Genomic DNA, 23323 nt, shown 5'->3' with positions numbered 1-23323 from the left:
TCTCCCCCATCTGTCCATTCTGACCCAGAGGATGTTGGGATATGGTGGTGGCATCCTGCCCTGCGGGCCTCGGCCAGGTCGTGGCTGAGGGCGGAGCCCTGGGCTGCGCGCACCAAAGACCCGGAGGATCACATGGTCCCTCTTCTCTCAGAGTCCATGTGGCTCAGCTCCTGGGTGGAAGGCTCCTGTGGGCGTGCGCGGCTGCTGCAGTGGCCCAGGAGGGAACCTCCCCCCAGGCCCTGAGCACAGAAGACAGCGGTGGGCTCGCCTAGTGCCCATGGGCGCCCTGGAGGGCAGCACCTGCTCTCATCTGGGGCAGAACCATGAAGACACAGTATGCATAGGAGCCACGTCTGGGGCCCTTTTGGCCATATTAGCAAACAGAATATTGTGGCCTGGTAGGCAAAATAGTAACTCTGAAAACATTAGGTTCTGAAAGTTTTTAAATGCTTGGTTAAAGTTGCTTTCAAGAGAGCATTACACTTAAGCTTTCATAGTTTGATATCTGAAGACCTGTAGATATTAATGGAATGTGTTATTAGTCATAAAAATATGCTGAACTGTTCTTAGAATCCTTTTCTGTTAATGCTTAGAAAAATTCAGACCACTTAGATTCCTAACTCGTTTTCTTGCCTTGCAAGGAGCTGTCCATTTGATAAGTGTGCTGGAAAAGGCAGTTCTTTGCAAAGCGTTTGCATGCATTCTAGTTGAAAGAGCGCCGTTCCCCGTGGTTGGAGACCCTGGGCTGTTACAACTGAACCCGTCCTGCAACTGGACCCTCAGCCCTGCTCCCCAAAGAGGAGAGTGTGTGGCAGTCTTCCTCAGAGAGATGTGTTAAACACTGTAGTGTCTGTGGCCAGATTAACCAAAAGGAAGTGCCACCTGGCCCTCGTCTTCCTGAGTCAGCAGCTACAGAGACCTGGGAGAAGAGTGCAGCTGGGGTGCGGGGTGGGGGCTGTGTGCTGTGACCCGTGTGTAGGCACGTGGAGGTGTGTGCATGACATGTGGTGGCCACCTGGAAGTGCTGTGAGGGTCGGTGACCCGGCGGCCTCTCTGGGTGGCCTGTGAGGGCGTGAGTGCCACAGCGCAGGGCCTGCTGGCTCCACCACGGTGCTTCCAGAGTAGCGCACAGGACAGGCAGGGGCCATTGGTGTCCGCCCGCCGGGATGGGCGCGGCCCAGGGACATCGGCTGCTCTGCTGGCGGCATGGGTCTGGGTTCTGAGCATGCTCTGTGCAGACACACTCTCTGGACACACGCGGGGTCCAGTGGAACTGAGTCCCATGTTGTGATCGCCTGGTCCTGCCATCGATGAGTTTGATGTGCACGTATTTGACACACAAAATAAGCTTTAAAATCTGTGCTGTGGGAACCGCCTGGGCTGCAGTGTGGCAGTGCCTCTCAAGCCTCTGCCTCAAGCCCTGTTTTCTTCCTTTCGATTCATTGAAAGGGAATCATTTGTTGAAAACCCCATTTTATCTTTTTTATGAATCAGTTCAGTACCCTTGTGGCTCTAGTCACCAATCCACCTGTGGATCTGAAGAGTGCATTTAGTTATGTGGATTTTACATCTCAGTGCAAAATGGGATAGCTTAATTTTTATGTTTTAAAATATTTTTCATATATGTAACACAAATTTGCTTTTGTGAAGATACACATCTCTATTTTTAGAGGAAAATAAACTCAGAGCAGATAACCTTATTTTGTTTACAGAAAATAATTTAAATATCTGTTGGTAAAAATATTAATATTTAGACAGTTGAATTAAGGGTGAATGTCTGCCTTGGTGAACTTAGGTTATTAAGTGAAATTATTCAGTGATCATATGTAGCAGCAAAATTAATTTTCTATTGGGTGTTGAAGTCTGTTCTTTAAAGTGCACAGACTGGGAAGGGCTCAGAGAGGAGTTCCAGTGCCAGGTTCCGGAAGACGGTGCGTCATGGGTCCCTGCAACGCATCGGATGCTGCACTGGTGGGCTGGCCAAACCCGCCGCGGGGTCAGGCCTGTGCCGGGCCCGTCCACGGAGCTGCCACCTCCGGCCCCTGGTGCCTTGCCCACCTGGTGAGCTGGAGGAGGCCGGCTGCTTTAGGGGCGCAGAGGGTGACCAGAGGTGGTTCCCTCTCCTCATGCGACAGTGACCGGAAAATTGACCAGTTCCTCTCCGGAGGGCATCCAGGCTTTCCTGGAAAAAGTGTGGACCAGCTGTGCCCCCCTCGCCCCCATTCTGCCCTTGGGGCCTCCTGGCTGTCCCTGTCCCGCCTCGGTTTCCAGGCGCACCACTTGCTTTATTCCTCTGCTTATTTTCTCTGTGCACTCTAATGCCATCAGGACAAGGGGTTTATTTTTATACTTTGAATTTTTAACATTTCTGCTTAATTTTATTTATTGTGTAAAGTAAGATACTTCATGATTTTTATTGACAGTTGGGGCACACAGGTGCTCTTAGGAGCCATGTTTCTAGTTCCCCTTTGCTGTGTGTTAAGGTTTCTGGGTATTTAATGAGGGTGGCGGCTTCTCCACAAAGGGTTCTTCCTGGAAACAAATGAGATGCTACTTCTTGAGGGAACAGGGATTGTTAGATGTCTAAACCAGAGAAATGTTGGAATATAAGGGAATTCTTTCAGAGTCCTGTTGTAGAATGGTCATAGGGTTGAGCATATCAGAGCCACTGCCTCCAGGTCCCGTAGCCCGTCCAGAACGCTCTGCCCAAGGGCAGGCAGCTGCAGCAGGGCTGCTGAGGCACCGGGGCACCTGAGCCCCCGCCCCGGGCAGTAGGTGCCCAGAGGGGCCGGCTGTGTGGCAGAGCGGCACCGTCTCCCACTCAGTAGGGTGTTGGCGCATGACCAGGACCTAAATAGTGGGAACAGGGAGAGCGAGGGTCTCCAGCCAGACGCACGTCCCCCCGACACTGCCGCTCTGACCCCTTGTTCCCTGTGTTGCAGGCGTGGTGTCCTTGCTGGCTGTGCACCCATCCTCAGTAAACACGCTCGGGAAGCAGCTCCTGCCAAAAACGTTTGGACAGTCCAATGTCAACATCGCACAACAAGTGGTAAGGGGCCTGGGCGGGCCTGGGTGGGCCTGGGTGGGCCTGCAGGGTGGGCTGTGGTGCCAGGCCACAGTGGGGCGGAGCCCTTTGCAGCCTGCCATCGAGGGTGCCGTGCAGGGAGGCTGAATGCTCAGGGTTCCGAGTGCTCATGTCTGCTCCCCGGCTCTGGCCTTCCCGCCCGAGTTGCTGGATAGTGGGGCCTAGACAGGCCAGGGCAGCCTCCCCACCTGCTGCTACACATGCCGGTCCTGAATCTGCCTGACGGGTTTCTTGGGTGTGACAGAGAACTTGGCTAGAGCAGCTGGAATCTCGGTCTGGATCCTCCTCAGTGTGGACCTCCCTTGCCTGCCGGGGAAGCAAGGATGGTTTCTGTGCAGACCTCACAGGGGCGCTCTAATGCTGTGGCCCGTCCTGCACGAGGTCAGGAGCGTCCCACCCCTGTCCGTTCCTGGGCTCCGAGGGCCATCCCGCACAAGGTCAGGAGCATCTGGCCCCTGCCATGTCTCCCCACCTGATCAGCTCCCCACTGGGGGATTTAGCAGGACCCCTCCTTCCGGGCTCCGGTTATGTTGCAGCCACCCCTACTCTTGGGCGGCTGTGGGCAGGGACACCATTCCCGACACCAGAGCTGGTCGTGACCCCTTCTGCCCTTCCCAGGTGGCCACCCAGGCAGCGTCTAATTGCTCCCCGTCACCCAGCCCCTCTTGGCATGTGGGAAGACGTAGACCATGTTTAGCACAACACAGCTTTTCTAAAAGTATTTTTTCGATATAACTTACTCTGTTTTGTCTTTTACTTTATAACTCACACTTTTTCATGTCGTCGGAACTGTGTCTTGCAGCAGATGGGCTTGGGACTAGGCCGTGAGTTACGGGAGCAGTTCTGTTTATTGCCAGGGTAAATAGTTGTGAGGAAACTCAGCATGAGCGTTTTCTGTGGCCCACCTTAAACCCATCGGTCTGGAAGACGACTCGCTGGCTCGAGTCCAGCGGTGTTGGGGTGGAGCTTTCCAGGCTCTGGCGGTGACCACCTCTCACACATTGCAGGGGTCTCTTACATTGACGTACAGAGGGGATAGGAACGGAACGACTCTGACCTGGGAGCCCAGGCCTGGCGTGAGGACGGTGTGATCCGTGCTTAGGGCTGGGTAATCCCCACGCCAGGTTCTTGCAAAGCAGGTGGGATGGAGGAAAGAGAAGCCTGCAGGTGTCAGGCGCTTTGAGCCCTCTGAGGGCTTCCCTGTCATCTGCGGAGGCCCCTCGCAGAGCAGACAGTCACTGAGCACCTGCTCTTTCCATCCTCAAGCAGAACGGTGAATGGGGAGGCGCCGTGTGGGGAGAGGGCAGGGCCAAAGGCATCGCGGTTAGACCCCCACGCAGTGCCTGGGGTCGGGCAGCCCTCGGGAGAGCGTGGCACGTGAGGTGGGCACACCAGCCTCCACCTGCCCGTGTGGAGTGAGCTGCTGCCCCACATCTGTCTTGAGAACCGGCAGCCGAGGGCAGGTGAAGTGTCTGAGTAAGTGCCGTGAGCGCGTGTCCCACAGGCCTCGGCTGGGGCGTGTTTTGCACTGCACGCCGGGGCCCCGTAACCCACCCACTGACCTCGGAAGTCAGCCTCCTAGGGCCTCACCCCGGGAGAGTCGCCCTCTTCTCTGGACCGTTTCCTTTGTCCGAGGTTCGCTGTTGGAGATCACGGCTTCTGAGGGAGGGTGAGCTGCAGTCTGAGAACCCTGGTGAGGCTTTGATCGCTGGGAATGTGGCCTGAAAGAGTGCATTCAGTCGAACACATTTCTTTCTGCAGTTTGTGGGTCATTAACGCTGACAGGTGACTTACAAAGTGCCGGGCCAGCTGCCCGGGGCCACGGCAGGGAACACATTATCCCACTAGGCAGGGACTAGAGGGAGCCCCACGGAGAGGGCCAGTGGCTGTAGCGAGACTCCGAGGCTGCAGCCTGCCCTCCGCGTGCTGCCCTGGACGCGGAGCCACAGGGACATCCGCTGTGCCCCGTCACGTCACTGAGGCTCTTGCGTGTGGAAATCATGAAGCCGAATCATTTCCTGCGTCGGTTCACGGGTTCAGGTGGAGTCACTCAGCGAGGTCTCTGTGAGGCTGGAGTTCTGCTTGGTAGCAGAAGGCCGTGTCTGTGTCCCCATGATGGTGCTGGCGTGTCAGTTGGCAGCCCCAAGCTCTAAAGTCCTTGTCGCCCAAGGGCAGACCAAAGCTCCCCTCCTTCTGGCTCCGGGGCAGCTGCTGGTCTGCGGTGTCTGCTGGGCAGCGGAACCCCTTGCGCCCGGCTCGCTTCCCCAGCCCTGTGCTGCTGCGGGGCCCCCAACAAAGCTGCCATCAGGCTGGTCTCTTGGGGGGTTGGGGTCCTCCGGGGGCCTTCTCCCTTCTCCTGTGGTTCTTGGCCTCATGTTCACATCTCATCTGGTCTCTGAGGGGAGGAAATAGTAGGGACGTGCCGAGTCCACACGGACGCTGCGTCCAGGGCCTCGCCACGGCCCACGTGTGCCCCCCTCCAGCCTCGTGGGCTGGCGTTCCTGCTTTTCCTTGGAGGGTGTCCTGCACGCACGCTTGGGACAGGACGTCCTAGTCCGGGGCACCGCTGGTGGGCACGTGTACCATCTGCCCTCTCTGCCCTCCATGGCGGAAGCTCAGCAGAGGCTGTAGACAATGGGAAATGATACAATGGAGGCATCCTGTGTGGGAGATTTCTGACGTGTTCTGAATTGTCTTTTCTGACTGTAGGTAATTGGTACGCCTCAGCGACCAGCAGCGCCAAACACTATCGTGGTAGGAAGCCCTCACACCCCCCACACTCACTTTGTCTCACAGAACCAGCCTTCAGATCCCTCACCTTGGTCTGCCGGGTGAGCACATCGCCTAGAAGGGTACCCGCTGTCTGTGGCCGGGGCTGACTGCCATGCTGGAGGACTGGAAAGCCCAGTCATGCCCTGAGTAGATGTGTAGGGAAGGCACGCCCTTCCTCGTACTGGGAAGCCGTGCTTCAGGGGCCCCCTTGGAGTTTTGGGGTGGTAGCTACACTGTAAAGGGTGGAGAGTGGTTCCATATAGTTTTGGGGTAGTGGCTACACCATGAAGGGGAAGAGCAGCCCCCTGTGGATTTGGGGTTGTGGCTACACCATGGGCAGTGACCAGCTACTGGTGGGTGGCGGAAGCTGGCTTCTCCACACAGCGCCTTCCCCTGTCTGCACCAGGAAGCGGTGTGGGGGCTCCCACGTGATGTGGGGGCTCCCACGTGACGTGGCGGACCTACTGGGTGGTCCCACCGCAAAGTCACTTTCACCTTTCCTCCACTAAAGCAAACCAACAAAAAAAGTTTCATGAAATTGTATTTGTTCAAAAGCAAAAGTCATGAGACCCTGAAATTCATCCAGCTAAAAACTGACCTTTTCCTTGATGTGACTTGAGACATTCAGACTTTGGTCTTACCTCCCGACCGGAAGAGCACTGGGACGTCAGTGTGGGGTGCCCGCTGCCACGTGGGCGCCACGATCTTTGCACCACCTTGTCTAGTAGTCTGCTCAAATTTGCCCTGAAAATTCCTGAATTTGCAGTAAAGCCTCGTAGTTGCTGATGTCGGTTGACATCTTTAAGAAGCAGTGTCTGGTGTGTGATGTGCACACACGTATAGGTCAGGTCCGTCCTTGGGGACGGCCCTGCTTCTCCTGGGAGAGGAAGGTAGATGTGAGGTCAGCCACTTGCAGCAGGAGGGAAGTGCGGGCGTCCCGTGGAGGTGGCACAGGCTGGCTCCTGGGAGCTCTAGCGCCTCAGCCCGGTGTGCTGGCCCTGCGGGTGGTGTGGGCCCCAGTCCGAGGCTGGCCTCAGGATCTAAGGGAATCTCTTTTCCTTGTATTTTGAAGGAAACGCAACCGGAAAGGAGAGAAGAATGGCAAGGGTCTGAGGCACTTCTCCATGAAGGTGTGCGAGAAGGTGCAGCGGAAGGGGACCACGTCCTACAACGAGGTGGCCGACGAGCTGGTTGCTGAGTTCAGCGCGGCCGACAACCACATCTTGCCAAACGAGTCGGTACGTGGTGCCGCTTGGGGACCAGGGCGACTGGTGCCACCATCACCGCGGACACCCGGGCGTTTCCGGGACGGTGCACAGGGATTTCCCCCTGCCTGTGGGCGCAGCGCCCCTTTGTCCCAGGTTCTGGCTCTGTGTGTTGGGCAGCTGCCCCTGCAGGCGCCCTGTCTTGGCCTGGCCTGCATCCCCCACACTGCCGGCCCCCTGGTCTCTGGCAGCTGCTAGACAACTCATGCCCACGGGTGAGGTGGCCACGCGGGTCTTTGGTGCCCAGGGTCTGGAGCTCTAGCACCATCTGTGAGCTGCTGGGCAGTTTGCAAAGCTCCACCCTGTCTTCCCAGGCTTATGACCAGAAGAACATAAGACGGAGGGTGTATGACGCCCTGAACGTGCTGATGGCCATGAACATCATCTCCAAGGAGAAGAAGGAGATCAAGTGGATCGGGCTGCCCACCAACTCAGCGCAGGAGTGCCAGAGTCTAGAGGTGCGCCCGGCCTGCGGCTGCCCACGGCCGGCCAGCTCCGTGCCTGCGCTCCCAGCACCTGCTCCGGGCCTTGGGCTCGTGCACCTGGCGATCCTGGGTCCGGGTCTGGCCAGGCCTGAGCTCTTCCATCGGGCGGGTGCTGGCGCTGCCCGTGCTGCCTAGTCTGGTTCCACAGACACCCCTGTGGGGGGCGCAGTGGCCCAGTTGGGGATGGTGAGCCCGTGGGGGTAGATTCGGAGGCTGGGGAGGCTCTTTACGTGAGAGCTGCATCCAGACAGAGAGAAGACCGGAGGCTGTGCGGCCTTGAGGTTGGGAGGCTCGTCGGTGTGAGCGGCTCGTGCCGGCTCTGGGCCCGCGTCACACTCAGGGCGGGGATCCCTTAGGGGCGAGCGGACGGGGCCCAGGATTCCTGTGCTGGCCGCCGTGTGACTGGCTGTCGTGGCTGGTTCCGCAGGTGGAGAGGCAGCGGAGGCTGGAGAGGATCAAGCAGAAGCAGTCTCAGCTCCAGGAGCTCATCCTCCAGGTGAGGTGCCGCAGCCCCGCCTGCCCGCTCAGCCCCTCGGGGTTCACTGCGTGCCCTGGCCCTGGCCCTGCCCTCTGCCTCGGGACTGCAGCTGGGTCGGCAAGCTCACGGTCCCGTGCGCACAGCCGGGAGGCCGCTGCAGGCTCACTCTGCGCACACGCCCGCGTTCCTGCCCTCTGCCTCCTCCCGGGGCAGGGCGGCTGCAGCCCAGTCGGGCTGGGAGAGGGGCGCCCACACCCGCGTGACTTCCATCACGGCCACTGTCGCGTCATTCTGTTTGTCATCGGCCGTCGTCAATCTCGGCCTGTGCCTGGTTCGTGGTGAACTCATTCCGGGTGTGCGTGTGCAGGAGGGGTAGCTCTTCTGGTCCGGGAGTGTGTGCTGAGGTTCTGGGGCCTCCCCCTGCAGGGTCCTGGGGCTGCACCTCTGAGTTGGCGAGGGGCCAGCTGGAGGCGTGGCCGGCTGGACTGAAGCAGCCTGGTGCTGGGGTCCGCGGGCCAGCCGTCAGCAGGAGTGGGAGCTAGGCAGGGGAGGGAAGGGTGGCTCGCAGTGGTATATCCAGATGCTTACAGACCCCGAGGCCGGTGAGGGCGCCAGGAAGCCCAGGGACCCTGGGGGGGGGGGGTGCGTGCCCAAGACCCAGAGGGCCAGGTGTGCCAAGGCTGTGGCAGCGAGTGGAACCCTTGGAAGGAATGTGGGGTCTGAGGACAGGCCTACTGCTGAGGGTGGGAGTCTGCAACTTGGGAGAGGCCAGAGGGGTCACTGTGGGCTTGGGGTGCCCATGGCCATGCAGAGGGATGGACTTGCCAGGCCAGGTGGGCTCAGCATGGGCACATTACCTAGCCATGGTCATTCCATCGCCCCCAGAAGGGGTGTCGGGACCAGTGCCAGGGACAGGGTGATCTGGCCAGTGGGGAGGTGGTTACTGGGTTGAGGGGGCAGAGGCACTCAGGAGGCAGAAGAGAAAAGGGGTGCAGGCCAGCCCCTCACCCCCCAGTTCTCCCACCGAGCCCCTTGGGTAGGAGTCGCGCCTGCCCTGTGCCTATAGCACATTGTGGCTACTAAGCAAATTCAGGTCACCTCCTGACCCCCCAGCTCAAGGCCCTGGATCCCACTGCTGGGCAGTGTGGGGGGCAAGTGGGGGACTGGTAGGGAGGGAGGGCCTCTTTTCTGGCTTAAGTTGACAGCAGGAAGTTTCCTTGGAGATAGAGTTGTTCCAGGCTGAGGCCTGCAGCTAGGCCCAGCAAGAACCGCTCCCCACCAGGTCTGCGCCCACCCCATGTCTGAGCCTAAGGCTGTGAGGCGTGCTGGGACCCGTGGGCAGGGAGCACCACCTCCAGGCCCATATGTCTCTCTTCGCCCTTCCTGTGGCTTCCTGTCTGTGTGGCGAGGATGTTGGTCACTACGGTCATAGCCCCTCCAGGGTGCTGGGGTTTTGGGGTGCAGGTTCTCTGCCGGGCTCGCTGGCCTGCAGCCCCCAGCTGTCCGCTGTCTTCTCTGATGGGGGCTTGGGGAGGGTCAGCAAGGGCACTGGCTGGAATGGCACATCCATCCCTCACCTTCTAGCAAATCGCCTTCAAGAACCTGGTGCGCAGGAACCGGCGGGCGGAGCAGCAGGCCGGCAGGCCCCCGCCCCCGAACTCCGTCATCCGCCTGCCCTTCATCATCGTGAACACCAGCAAGAGGACCGTCATCGACTGCAGCATTTCCAACGACAAGTACGTGCGGGCACCGTACCGTCGGTCGTGGCCTCGGCTCAGCTGCCCGCGCCCACTGTCCTCTCGCCGGGCTGCTCTTCTGATCGAAAAGCCACGGTGGTCAGGGCAGCTGCGGGGGGGCCGGGCCGTGCGTCCGGGTGGCCCCCAGGTGGGGGCCGGGGCCTCAGGGCCGCGCTGTCCGCTGTCCCGCTGCGCTCCGACAGCGGCTCCCTCCTGCAGGTTCGAGTACCTGTTCAACTTCGACAACACGTTTGAGATCCATGACGACATGGAGGTGCTGAAGCGCATGGGCATGGCCTGTGGCCTGGAGTCCGGGAGCTGCTCTGCCGAGGACCTGAAGACCGCGAGGAGCCTGGTCCCCAAGGCCCTGGAGCCCTACGTGACAGGTCAGGGGCGGCCAGCGCGGGGACGGCCCCAGTCCTGGGTGAGAGCCCCCAGCCATGGACGTTGGCCTCCCTGCTGAGGTCTGCTCTGTGTGCGGCACAGACAGGGCACAGGAGCCTGAGGGTCTTGGGGACTGTGGGGCGTGGCTGTCTGGCAGGGCCGTTGCCTGCCAGGACATGAGTGGGGCCTACATTTTGTGGGTTTGCTGAGGTTTATGTGGCCAGGTGTCAAGCTGGGTGGGCCCGGGTAGGAGGCCTGCAGCTGCCCAGGACAGATGGTGAGGGGCTGGCGTGCCTCTCGGCGGTGGGTGTTCCCTGCAGCAGAGGAAGGAGGCCCAGTGACAGGAGGGGCATTTGCTTGGCAGACGGCTCCTTGGGCTCCTTTGCTGAGCTGGCAGTGTCCTGGCCACAGAGAGGGGGCCGTGTGTGTGGCTGTGTTCTCCGGAGCTGCGGCGTCTGGGCCCGGGGACGTCTGGCCTTGAAGTCAGGCCCCTGCCCGGCCCCAGCAGCTGCCCTGCTCATTCTCTGCTTCATGACAGCTGTGTTCTCCCCAGGGGTGACACGTCAGCTGGGGACTTCTCTGCCTTCCTGGGAAGCCTGGCCCGTTGGCTGTGCCCTGGACGAGCAGGGCGGCCTCCTGGCAGGCGGCACAGTGCAGACAGAGCAGCACCTCCGTTCGCAGCCCCCTTATCAGTGTGACGCCCGTTCTGCACGGCCTGCGTGACTGACCTGTGCTCTTCTCCTCCTCAGAGATGGCTCAGGGGTCGGTCGGCGGGGTGTTCGTCACGTCGTCGGTCTCGACGTCCAACGGCACGAGGCTTTCTGCCAGGTGACCACGGGCCTGGGCCGGCGGGAGGGCGCCTCGTCCCCTGCAGCTGGGGGCCCTGCTTCCACAGCCCGCGGGCCTGCGCTGCTCAGGGTGGGGGCCGCGAGCAGGCAGCCACCCTGACCTGAAACCATGCCCGGGGCACAGGGATGTCCGGTTCTTACTGTTTGAGGAGCAGTGCACAGGGAAGGGGGGCGGAAACCCCCAGCCCACCGCCAGCAGCCCCAGGGCAGCTTTCTTTCCCGGTTCTAACACGCTGAGGTCATAGGCACGTGTGATTTTTGCGTCCCACTTATTCTCACTTTACCTTTTATTGTGCGTATTTTTTCTATGTTATATGAAGGAGTTTATTATTTAAACCAGGGCATGTTTACCCTTTGACCTGACAACCCCGCAGGGCAGGGCAGTGTCATCTGGTGTCCATCTCGGTCTTTATGATTTCAGCATCAGGTATTGGCGAAACAATGGCTTAATGTTTTACATTGCACATATTATGTTACATTAATCCTAAATGTTACTAAATATCTGATTTCTTAAGATATAAGATAAATTAGCAGTCCACAGGTCCAAAAACATGGGCCTATCTAATCGTGGTGGACACAGCATCAGTGGGTTTGTGTGTGACACAGATGGGGCCCCAGCGCAGCCCCGAGGGAGCCCTGCAGGTCGGGGAGGCGCAGCCGCCGGGGTCGCTCTGGGTAAGCGTCCAGGCCCAGCTGCCGGCCTGCTACAGGGAGAGGGACTTGGCCGCTGTCGGCTTGCACATTAGCCAGCTCGGTGTGTAAGTCTGAATTTCCCACTGCGTGTGCAGGGGTCAGTCTGAAACACTGACGTGGCTGTTCCTCGAGGTAGAATTTGGGTACTTCTAAACTTCCATCTTTATGACAATCTTTGGTTAGATTAAGTTTTCAGACTCCTGTCAGTTTTTGTAACAAGGGAAATAAAGCCATTACCATCTCAGGAGAAAAGCCAGCGTTAACGGGGGCATTGGTATTTTCTGAGGATACAGTGATTTCCTGAAGTGCCCCCGGCTTAGGCACAAGGGTGTTTGCCCGTCAGCAAGGGCTGCTGGGAGCTCTGTTTTCACCCGTTCGGACTTGCTTTGCTGGGTTGGGTTTCCCAGATGTGAAATCAAGAAAGTAACACTTGATAGCTCTTGTTGTGCAGTTTAATGCCAGTGAAGGTGTCAAAACACGTGCACGTGGTTCTGTTAAGTGGGTAGTGCTTCTTGGTGGCAGAGTAGCTGCAGCTCTGGCCTGAGGTGGGTGTGGAGCCACAGACCTCTGAGGGCCTGATGCACGGGCCGGGCCGGAGCACCGCTGGCCGCCTGATCATTTCGCCCCCTGAGTCCCTCCTCGTCAAGTGTGTAATGGCCACATGAGCACAAGGTTCAGACCCTGCCCTGTGCCGTCATCTCAGGCGGATTCGCCTTTTAAGAAGGAACCTCCTTCGCTTTGCTGAAGGCCGGCCTTCGAATCGGATCTCGGCCCCACGGGCCCCTGTGTGGCTGGCGCCCTGGGTCTGGAGCTGGGAGGAAGCCCGTCACAGCACAGATCCTAGGTCGGCACCTTCAGTATGAGATGGTTCTTAGGACCTTTTCTGCCATTACTAAGAAATTGAAATTCCCATGACAGTGACCGAAGTGAGTTACGATTCACGCTGGAGGCGTGCCATCTGTCCCCCGCGGTTGGCCCAGGCTGTCACCTGCAACACCCTAGACCCTTTGTGTCTGCTTCGCTCTGTGCTGGCATACCGCATCATGGCTGAACCTGGGGGTCTTTCACCAGGACCCCAGCTCTTACAGTATCTCTCCCTTCTAGACCAGGGTCTCATCCGGGGCACTGTTGGCACTTGGGGCCAGAGAGCTCCTTGCTGGGGGTGCTGCCCTGTGCCTTCTGGAGTGTTCGGGGACCCTTGGCCTCAGATGCCAGAGTACCTCGAGCCATTGTCACATGCCCTGGGTGAGGAGCGTAACACAGGTGTGGTTCCAGACCTCCCTGGGCCCCAGTGTACAGGGCCGAGCTGCCCTGCCTCCCACCAGCACCCCGCCCGGTCCCTCACCCCTGGGCCTGGCCGCTGCCCAGGGCCCCGCTGACTTGCAGCCAGTGCCATCCACAGACTGGAAGCCGGGGTCACTGGGGCCATGCTTGGAGTGCAGGCTATGGAGCATCTGCTGAAACTTGCCTGTCCCAGCTCAGCTGAGCGTGGGGCCTGGGATGACACACATATGCACAAACATGTGGCACACAGGCACATGGCTCGCTGAGTGCCTGACCACTCTGCTGTCCAGGGAACCTTGAAAGGTCTTGTCTCTTTTTTGGGGAGGGCCCTTTTCCTCAATGTGTTTCTACCTCCTTCTTGGAGATTAGGGAAGTTTAAATGAAAGGCCTAGAAGGAAGGATCTAGTGGTTTTCCAGTTTGTGCACGTAGGGGTTTTGTTTCTGCAGCAAATGGGGAAGTCCTGTGGCCTGCCAGCGTGCCCCGTGTCCCGGCCGCCGTGGGCTCAGAGGACAGGCTGGAAGGGCGTGGGAGCGAGCCCAGGGAGGGACCTGGTGCCGCGGCCCCGTGGCAGCTCCCCTGCACCGCCCGGCGGGCCTCCTGAGCCTTCTGCAGGCGCTGACCCCGGCCCTCTGCTCTGCAGTGACCTGACCAACGGTGCGGATGGCACGCTGGCCACGAGCTCCAGCGGGTCCCAGTACAGCGGGTCCCGGGTGGAGACCCCCGTGTCCTACGTCGGCGAGGACGACGAGGAGGACGACGACTTCAATGACGACGACGAGGAGGCCTGAGGCCCGCGCGGCCGGCTCTGGGACACGTGCAGGGGGGAGAAGCGCTTCACGTGGGTTTTCTGTTTCTCTTTGGCCTCCTCCCGAGAAGATGTTGGAAAGCTGTCGAGGTGGGTGTGCGTCCCCAGTAAGCAGGCGGAGCATCTTCCATGGGCTGCCTGCCACGAGCCGTGGGGCGACCGGACACCGGCGTGCCGTGCGGGGCCTTCCCTTACGCTAGCATTGTGTGTTTCCTTTTTCTGCTCTTGAGTCCGGAGTTCAGTTTGCCCTTGAACGGCTCTTGCTGAAGAACCTGTGCTCCGTCTGTGTGCGGGGAGATGGGCCGCCAGCCGCGGCAGGCACCCCTGGCAAGCATCTGCCGCGTGGAGGGCTGGGCTGCACGGAGGCTCTGCGGTGCCCTGGCAGTTCCACTCCAGCAGGGGGCGCCCCAAGCTTAGGATGACTTTATTCTCCCTTAAATTATATTGACTGTGAGTCCATCAAGCTTATATTTCTCTTTCTTCTGTTGCAACAAACAAATCTCATAGTTCTTTCTTTTTGTTCTGGTAAAAGTTTACCGCCACGCTGGCACAGCTGTCAGACTGTTTTGAAGGCTTGGAGTGGTTTATCGCTTATGGTAAAATTTGCCTGATTTCTCACAGGCAGCATTTGGAGACTTACTATCTAGTTGTTTACATACTTAAGTCTATCATTTAAGGACATGTACTGAAACAAATGTTGTATTTGTTTCATAAGCATCTTCCTGTAATCTATTATAAAGTTGAAATTAAATATAGAGAATGTTTTAACAGTTTTTTAACTCAAAATTTGTCAATCATTTTTAATAGTTCTTTTTTTATAAAGAGGAAAAGGAATTTCAGGACAAGCAGTGGTCTCTTAAAACTTATTCACAAAGAACCATTAACTGCAGTTGCTGTTAGCTGCCTATTCTAAAACAATAGCGTTTTTATTGAAACACAAATAAACTTTTCTGTAATATTTTATGGAACATAAAGACTTTAATTGTCTGACCTGTTTAACTTGGCACTGGTAGTTTTTAATAAAACGCGCATGGGCATTTTAAACAACTTCTGTGTTTCTCTGATTAAGGATTACCGTCCAGGAGTTTGCTTTTCCCTGGAGGAGGGCGGGTACCAGGCATGGGGGCCAGACGTGGGCCCGCGGGCCTGCAGCTGCTGAGGCAAGAGGCCCGGGACCGTTCCTGGGAGGCGTGGGCCAAAGCCGAGCCTGCTCTCCTGTGTCCAGTGCTAAAATCCTAAATGTTGAGGCAGAATGCGGGTCAGACTGTCAGGAGAAGAGTGAGGTTGTTGGTCAGAAAGGCGGGCGCAGCAGCGTGCTAGGGTTGGTGGACACGTTGGTGGGAGTACAGCCTGCGGACCCCAGAAGTGAGCCAGGGCCCTACGGGGGGCTTCCCCCTGTTCTGAGGGCTAAGGGGCAGTGGGGGCAGAGGGCTCAGTCCCTGCCCAGAACCCCCAGGACCTCTCCTCCCCAGGGCCTCTCCTCCCCAGGGCCTCTGCCCTCCCCCGACCCTGTGCTTCTCCTCCCCAGGACCTCTACCCCCAGGGCCTCTCCCCCGCCAGGACCTCTCCTCCCCAGGGCCTCTCCCCCGCCAGGACCTCTCCTCCCCAGGGCCTCTCCCCCGCCAGGACCTCTCCTCCCCAGGGCCTCTACCCCCAGGGCCTCTCCCCCGCCAGGACCTCTCCTCCCCAGGGCCTCTACCCCCAGGGCCTCTCCCCCGCCAGGACCTCTCCTCCCCAGGGCCTCTCCTCCCCAGGACCTCTCCTCCCCAGGGCCTCTACCCCCAGGGCCTCTCCCCCGCCAGGACCTCTCCTCCCCAGGGCCTCTCCTCCCCAGGGCCTCTACCCCCAGGGCCTCTCCCTCCCCAGGACCTCTACCCACAGGGCCTCTCCCCCACCAGGCCTCTGCCCTCCCCCCACCCTGTGCTTCTCCCCCCCAGGGCCTCTTCCCCAAGGGCCTCTCTGCCCCAGGGCCTCTCCCTCCCCAGGACCTCTCCTCCCCAGGGCCTCTCCTCCCCAGGGCCTCTCCCTCCCCAGGGCCTCTCCTCCCCAGGGCCTCTCCCCCCCCCGGGCCTCTCCTCCCCAGGGCCTCTCCCTCCCCAGGACCTCTCCCCCGCCAGGGCCTCTCCTCCCCAGGGCCTCTCCCTCCCCAGGGCCTCTCCTCCCCAGGGCCTCTCCCCCACCAGGGCCTCTCCTCCCCAGGGCCTCTCCCTCCCCAGGGCCTCTCCTCCCCAGGGCCTCTCCTCCCCAGGGCCTCTCCCCCGCCATGACCTCTCCTCCCCAGGACCTCTCCCCACCAGGCCTCTGCCCTCCCCCCACCCTGTGCTTCTCCCCCCCAGGGCCTCTTCCCCAAGGGCCCCTCTGCCCCAGGGCCTCTCACCCCTCCCCACCCAGCCTCTCTCCCCAAGGGCCTCCCCTTCCACCCCAGGTCTCTGGCTGGAACCCTCCAAGATACGGTTCCAAAGAGCCAAAGCGTCAGCAAAGGGCTCTGGGGACACGAGGCTGGGCTAGCAGGGACGGGTGGGGGTGGGGGCGTGTGGCCCTGGGCTGCCGGGTGCACACTGCTCTAGGGATGCCATGGGTGTTGGGTAGGTCCTGGCACCAGCGTCTCTCCAGCTGCCCTGCTCGGTGCTTGGCTACGCTGGCTGTCTTGTCCTGGGTCTTGGAGCCCTGCTGTGAGGGTGTCCACGCCTGTGTCCTTGCACCCTGGCTTCCCTGCGATGACCCCCGGGGTGACCTCTTTGACCTCAGGGAATGTGTGCTTACAAGGGTTAATCGTAAGGATTAGGATCAGGATTATCGTGTCATAAGGATTAAAACACCAGTGGACCAAGTTTTGGCTCTGTGGGTGTTGGCACACCCATTGGGGCAATGTTGGTGGGCACCAGCGTGCCCCCAGGGGGCCCTGGCGACATCGCCGAGAAGCACAGAGGCCTGGTCAGCCGGGAAGAAGTGCCGACTGCAGCCGGAGCCTTGGCTTCGGGTCCCGGGCCTGAGCGGCCCTCCCGTGGGGCCTCCCAGGACTTCCCTCTGGGGGTTTGTGATGTGTGTGCGGTGGGCCAGGAGTCAGGGCTGCCCTGCCCAGCGGGCTCCTTCCCGCCACCCCGCTCAGGCCTATCGGCCCAGGTCACCTGGGGTGCCAGTGGCGACTGGGGAAGGGCCCGGCCCCAGCTGGCTGGCCCACCCACCCCTTCGAGGCCTTGGCATCCTTTCTGTGGTGACCGGACTACGGAGCTGGCGGCACGGCCTTTCTGAGGTGGCTCAGGAAGCGTTTACTGATGGATGGGTAGTGGAGAACGTGGCTGCCTGTGTTGGTGGGGAAGGTCCCACGGCCGGGAGGCCTCCGCAAGCCCAGGGTGGTGCCCACTGCTCTGCCCCAGCAGATCAGGTCTCCCCTGGGCGCACAGCGCTCCATCTCCGGCAGGACCTTGAGTCCGGTGCTCGCATGGGAGGGACACTAGGCCCTGTACTGTGGCTTTGGGCCCTGGTGGCTGGCAGGGGGGGTACCGGGGGTTGAGCAGGCTGCTGTGCCAGACAGACACGTGGAGTCTGGGAGGCCGGTGGCAGGCTCCGTGTTCCTGGATGTGAGCGGGGGGCCCCCTGCTTGTAGAAGGGGGCTTGCCAGTGGCCCCCCGGTTGGACTCCCCATGGTGGGGATGTCCCCGCCTCACCTACAGCACCTTCCGGCACAGCCCTGCTTTGGCGTCCTCTGTGAGTCCCCAGCATGGCGGTGGGGATTCGGATTCCCAAGGAAGGGGCTGCTTGGCGGCTCGTTTAAATTCCTCCCTATCTGGGGGAGTGACTGACACAGAGCATGGGCGACTTTGAAGTTTTATTTTTTGGTTTAGGACCTGCACGCTTTAAAAAGCAAACACTCAAAACATTTATTGGCAGCCCCTAACCACGGCTTGTGGCTCCCAGGCCTGCAGCACAGGTAAGTCGCGAGATGTTTCCCTGGTGGCCGGACAGCTGCTGCCTGAGCGTCCCCACAGCAGCAGCGGGGTCCTGAAGAGGCCCAAGTGCTCTAGGCTCGGAGCTTCCCCAGGGCGCCCTCACTTCTGAATCCGGAGCTTGAACTCCACTCTGCCCTCATAGGGGTCGTGGGGGTTGTCGAAGGCCACGTAGTCCGCCAGAATCTTGCACATGATGACGACCTCCATGTCCCTGGGCACGTTGAGGAGCTTCGCGGCCACCAGGGGGTTGCTGTAGTGGGGCTGGAAGGGAGACGCAGGAGGAGGCGGTGGCGGTGGCAGTGGGGTCGGGGTGGCTGGGAAGGTGCCGAGGTGGGGGTGCTGTGTGGGTGACATGGGACCCTCGCCAGCTCACATGGGCACTGTGCTCAACCTGAACCCACGGGGTGGAAACACCTCTTGCTTACAAGTAAGGAAAATCGGCATGGATGGCACAGACCACCCACAACAAGCTTGGCTTGAGGCTGTAGTTGATGAGAAATAATATAATAGCACAGCGAGTCTGGTGAAAGGCAGTAATGAAGTGGCCCTGGAGGCATCCGGGAGGCCCGGCGTGAAGTGGGGGGGCCCGTGCGGGGCTTCGCCTCAGCCAGCCCGGACGTGTGGGCCTGGGAGCCTCGGCAAAGCCTCAGCCCTACTCGGGGTACCGGGGGCCGCCTGTGGCCCGGACCTACCTGTGCCTTCCTCCCGTAGTAGGGAAAGTAGTGCAGACTGAAGGTGCCCATCGGTGGGTAGTAGTCCACTTGCAGGGGCCGCTTGTCTGGGAGCTGGTCCTGGGGTCGGGAGGCGGGGCCTGAGTGTGCTGTGCGCTCAGTGACCCGCAGGGACGCTGGCGTGCCGTCGGCCCGACCTAGCTCTGAGCCTGGGCATCAGTGCGGAGGTCCCGCGGGGCGTGGCCCCTGGTGACCGGTCACATGAACTTGTGCCGTCGAGCCCAAGAGCCTGCACGTGGGCGGCCTTGCTGACTCTGCCCTTGTGTGGCGGGATTTGTTTCCTTCCTTCTGACGCAGCACATGGCCCGACAGGTTGCTGAGCTTGTCAAAGAACAGGCAAAGGATGCTTTTGGGCTATTAAATCTCAAGTCGCCCTGCAGATTGCAGGTCGAGATAACTAAAAAGGCACCGTGCCCCATGGAGAGTCATGCATGCTCCACAGGGTGCTCGGGAGAGGGCCCCCTGCTCGTAGCATGGGGCCTTTAGCGGGGCGTATGGTGAAAACAGACTTTAGAAAATCTTCTGTGAAGACAAACTTAGTTTTTTTTCATGATGTACTTAGAAACTTATTCGAGAATAACTGGAGTAAATTAATGCCAAGTCTCAGCAGCCCCCATACCCACTATTAAACAGCTATAGCTGTTGGTAATCGGGCACATTTTTGTAAATAAGCAAATTTCAAGAACAAAACGTTTCCACAAATTGCCACTAAACACTTGAAGGGCGTTATTGATATACTGTTGATACTATGTGCTTTTTGAAGCCAAGTAACAGCAGAAAACCATTTTTTTTTCTTACTAGGCTTTGTCCTCTGTTGGAAAGCTATCTCAGGCAGCGGTTCCTGCGTCTGCCTTACCGGGCTGACACCGAGCTGTGCGCAGGAAGGCCAGTGGGTGCAGACAGGCCTGGGCCAGGGCACTCACCCGGAAGGCGCAGTCCGCCCGGGGGGCTGTGCTGTTGCTCGGGAGGAAGTTGACGATCTGGAACGGAAGGGGCGCCAGCGGGTGAGTGGAGGGCCTGCCCCAGCAGGGGGCACCCGGCCCCTGATGAGGGCGCGGGCTTCTACTCGGCCTTCACAGCCAGAAGCCCCACGCCGTGCAAGCTTCCCCTGGGCCTCTTAGGAAAGATGAACAGGGCCATGCAAAGACTGGGGCCCTGGCCCCAGGAGCCCCTGCCGTGGCACAGAGCGGTGTTATCTTGCCCACTCACCCAGCGAGCTCCCGGCTGTTCTTAGGTCTCTGCCAAGCTGTCACTAGCTGCTGGCACCGAGGGGGCTATGGACTCCATCCTCCTGCGGCTGCCCACCTGGCCCTGCTTGCCCTCCTCAGCTCCTGGCCCTGGGCCACTGTGGTTCCCTGGCTCATCAGATTGGAAACCTCTGGGCGGTTCCCGGGGGCCCTGCCAGTGCCATGCATGGCCTCTAGCTATTGTGCACGCTTGCTGCCCTGGCCCCCGAACCCCAAGCTCTGCTGCTCAGCGTCCAGGTGCTGCAGAACACCACGCAGTGCCATGTCAACAGGCGGGTTTCCTCGGTGACTGTAGCTCTCTCGCCAACAGCAGCAGGTACGTGCTGATTGGAGGTCAGGCAGGGTGGACAGGCGGCCAAGCAAGACTCCGCCCCCTGCTCTTGGAACCCTGGTCAGAGCAAACACCAGCCGACCTCCAAGGAGCCTCGCCCCGGATCTTGTCTGCAGCCCTCTGAACTTACCCGGTTCATTTTGATGATAAAACACGGCTTTCCTTCCGCAAAGCCAAAGCTGGGATCTGCCAGGCCCGAGCAGTTCTGCAGCATGTCCGCCGTGAACTTGCAGGAGAACTTGGTGTGGTTCGGGGCCCAGAAGCCCTCCTGGAAGAAGTACCTCTCGGAGGTGCAGTTCACGTTGGCCTCCTGGGATGCTGGCGAGTAGCCTGCCGGGCAGATGCACCTGTGGGTGCCCGGCTCCAGTGTCAGCCGCGCTGGAAGGGCCCACCCTCTGTGACATGTCCTTAGAGGAAAGGAAACCAGCAGCATTTGCAACTTTACCTGCCAGGAAGTTGTGGAGGGCAAGTGCCAGGCCCACCCAGGTCCTGTTGTCGGAGATATTGTAGGAAATGTCCAGGCCTTTCTCCCCATAGACGTCTGGCCGCAAGGTCACACCTGGAAGGGGCAGGACACTTTGTTTTCGCAGATGTTCATCACGTCCAAGTAGTTGGCTGCAGAGCTGGTGAGTCGCACACAGAGTGTCTGGCCGGTGGGGCAGCGCCTGGCCTCCTCTGCCGCAGCTGCTGGGGAGAACCCCGCCTGCCAGCCCTGGCTGCACCCCTGCCAGCACCACCAGCAGCCACGCGTGCTGTTCCGAGTGACGCCTTGTCCCAAGTGTGGACTGGGTTTCTAAGTGAGGTTGCATGTGAGTGCACATCTGGGCAGCCCTCACTGGTCTGCTTTAAAAAGCAGTCTACCAACATGCTAACTGCAAAAAGAGAAAAGCCAAAACTTGTGTGTGTTGACGTGGCAGCCCTGGGTCCACGACCAGCCAAGCGCATCCTTGTTTCTGTTAACTACAGACATGGGGGTGTGTATGTCACACGTTGACACCAGCGGGCTGCTGCCCATGGTCGGCCGCCTCAGCCCTCCACCTGCCACCTGGCACCCGCGCCTCTTCTGCCCATGCGTGCCACATCATCTCCTCCTGGGAATGTCCCACGTGTGTCTTCTGTCCCTACTGACATGGTGGCTTCTTACACGAGTGAGCTGGGCTTTGCTTTTGTGGATATTGTGACAATAACAGCTGAACATGGCTTAAAACAAAAGCTTTCAGAGAAGGAAGGGCAGAAGGCCTCCGTCCCTCCACACAGCCACCAGTCCCAGTGCTGCCTGGCCTCAAGCCCCCGCCTCCTCCCCATGACCAGGTGACACCTCCTGCTTCTGTCCCCTGGGTCTGGGGCAAATTATATTTAGTTAGGTTCCCAAGTTTGTATACATTGTATTCTGTTCTAGAATCACAACGAGGCCTCCATGTTTCATCCCTTGGCTGATTCTGAAACTGGCTCCCCACAGGCTCCGTGGTGGCTCATCATGGTTCTCGCAGGAAACTCAGGCCATGGCTCCCCTGGGCGCCTCCAATCCTCCTCCCCACTTCTGGCTGGACACGCTGCTGCAGGCCCACTGAGGGTGTGGGCAGCCAGCGTCCTGCCCCGGGCCGGGATGCTGGCCGCCCCAGGTCCCCCCTTCTTCCTCCACCGACCCCCCCACCTGGCTTGCTCTCGCTTTTGCTGGGAGTGCAAGTTGTGGCCTGGACCAGCTCCCCAGAACCAGAGGTGCCCCGGCTCTGGTGCTGATGTCTCGTCAGGGTGACTTTCTCTCCCTCGGGTCCGGCTCAGGAGGGCAGGGTGGACACTGATCCCCCTCCAAGCCTCCGTTATCTGGCAGGACAGAGGACAAGGTGCACCCGGAGCAAACTCCTGTCCGAGCACGGCCTGCTGTCTTGTAAGTCACATGCGGCCTCAGCACTGGGGACGCTCCGCGGGAAACAGAGCTCTTCCCCACCAGCCCTCCCAGAACGGTCTGCGGGTGTGTCCATGTGTGTGAGGTGACAGGAAGCCTGCCTCTGCCCTCTGTTTTAATAATTAGAACCAAAGCCAATGTCACATTCATAGTCTGGGGTGTTCACCAGAGAAGCTGGGGGGCCATCCATGCCCTGCCGTGCCCCCTGGGCCTCAGGCGCCTCAGGGCTTTTCCCAGAGGCTCTCTGCTCCGGCCACAGCCCTGGGGCCTGGCGTGGCCCCTCATGCCCAGGTTGTCGCCTCGCTACCTGGAGACTTCAGCTGGTCCTGGTAGTCGGGCGTGTACGGGTCGAGCGTGCTCATGAGCACGTAGATGCAGAGGGCGAAGAGTCCCGTCATCACCACGTAGAAGCCCACGTAGTAGAGGCTGATCCACACTGCGGGGAGGGGCAGGGAAGATGCAGCCGACACGTGGTCCAGCCACTCGAGCCACGTTGCACACCCATCCCCTCTACCTAGAGCCAGCGTGTCCCGACCATACAGAAGAACCCTGTGCCCCTCACCTTAAAAGTCTTTTTAAGTTTCAGGAGCATAGCTTTAAAAATACCTTCCAAATTTAAGGCTGAACCTTTGGGGCCAATCTGTCTATGTTCCCACCTTTTAGGCACCTGGCATCAGGGGGCATTGAAGCCGAAATGGGCCCCCTTGGGGCCTTCTGGCAAGGGAGGTGAGGCCTGGCCGGGAGTCGGGCCGGCCCAGCCGCTGGCAGTCCTCGGCCTCTCTCGGAGCGGCCCCTCCGTCCCCTTCCCCACGCACGCACCCCAGCGGGACAGCGTCCTGCCCAGCATCTGGCCCGTGTCTGGGTTCCAGCAGTAACGCTGGAATTCCTCCATCCGCTGGCTACATGACTTTTTCTCCTGTAGCGCTGCCATCGTCCCTGCTTCTGGAGCCCTTTCTGCTGCTCCCCGCACACAGCTGAGGGGAGGAAGTGCCCTCGGGGTTTTATAGTCTCCTCCATCGGAGGTCACAGCCGCAGAGACGGGCCCCGGGCAGAGCCCTGCCGTGGCGGTCACCCTCAGCTTTCCAAATACCGGCGTGCAGCTGAGACGGCTCTGCTATCAGCTGCCTCTCCACCTCCGGGCGAGGCAGGTGGCGCCACTCTTACGCCCCGTCCTCTGGGGATGCCCTTGGCCGGTCCTTAATCTGCTCTGATAGCTCAGGGCAGCAGTAACAGGCTCTGCCTCCTCTCACTTCCTGCAGGAAGAGGGATGTGAGGTGCACAGGCCAGAGCAGGGACATCCCGGACCTGCCCCTCGTGCTGAG

General features: G+C 59.8%; 2 protein-coding genes across 10 annotated transcripts in view; one reads left to right on the top strand and one right to left on the bottom strand.

Moving 5' to 3' along the window:
• The window catches only part of TFDP1 (transcription factor Dp-1), a 31174-nt gene extending 16291 nt beyond the window's left edge, over positions 1 to 14883 (top strand). For 3 of the 6 annotated variants that reach the window (XM_037024920.2, XM_037024921.2, XM_073212296.1), the window contains exons 4-12: positions 2943 to 3049; positions 5795 to 5916; positions 6930 to 7095; positions 7437 to 7580; positions 8035 to 8103; positions 9670 to 9821; positions 10041 to 10207; positions 10955 to 11033; positions 13672 to 14883. In XM_037024920.2, coding sequence (XP_036880815.1) covers positions 2943 to 3049; positions 5795 to 5916; positions 6930 to 7095; positions 7437 to 7580; positions 8035 to 8103; positions 9670 to 9821; positions 10041 to 10207; positions 10955 to 11033; positions 13672 to 13819 — 1154 coding nt within the window. In that variant the 3' untranslated portion in view covers positions 13820 to 14883. The remainder of the gene's footprint in view (positions 1 to 2942; positions 3050 to 5794; positions 5917 to 6929; positions 7096 to 7436; positions 7581 to 8034; positions 8104 to 9669; positions 9822 to 10040; positions 10208 to 10954; positions 11034 to 13671) is intronic. The other 3 variants (XM_037024923.2, XM_073212297.1, XM_037024922.2) reach the window with 1 other exon arrangement.
• A 2769-nt stretch (positions 14884 to 17652) lies between these two features.
• Positions 17653 to 23027, bottom strand: ATP4B (ATPase H+/K+ transporting subunit beta). 4 transcript variants are annotated; one of them, XM_037024770.2, is made up of 7 exons: positions 22821 to 23027; positions 22309 to 22437; positions 20541 to 20654; positions 20226 to 20425; positions 19374 to 19497; positions 18479 to 18577; positions 17653 to 18125 (listed from the first exon to the last, which is right to left on the bottom strand). In XM_037024770.2, exons 1-7 carry the CDS (start codon positions 22930 to 22932, stop codon positions 17923 to 17925), a joined length of 981 nt encoding a protein of 326 aa, XP_036880665.2. In that variant the 5' UTR covers positions 22933 to 23027; the 3' UTR covers positions 17653 to 17922. The 4 variants fall into 4 exon arrangements, with proteins under 4 accessions (XP_036880665.2, XP_036880666.2, XP_036880667.2 ...); XM_037024771.2 differs by having other exon boundaries at positions 19441 to 19497; positions 22821 to 23001; XM_037024772.2 differs by having other exon boundaries at positions 17653 to 18047; positions 22821 to 22999.
• Between the last annotated feature and the right edge of the window lie 296 nt (positions 23028 to 23323).

The sequence above is a fragment of the Manis javanica genome, chromosome 9, assembly GCF_040802235.1.
Source record: "Manis javanica isolate MJ-LG chromosome 9, MJ_LKY, whole genome shotgun sequence".
Lineage (NCBI taxonomy): Eukaryota > Metazoa > Chordata > Mammalia > Pholidota > Manidae > Manis > Manis javanica.
This window is presented reverse-complemented; position numbering and strand designations above follow the sequence as displayed.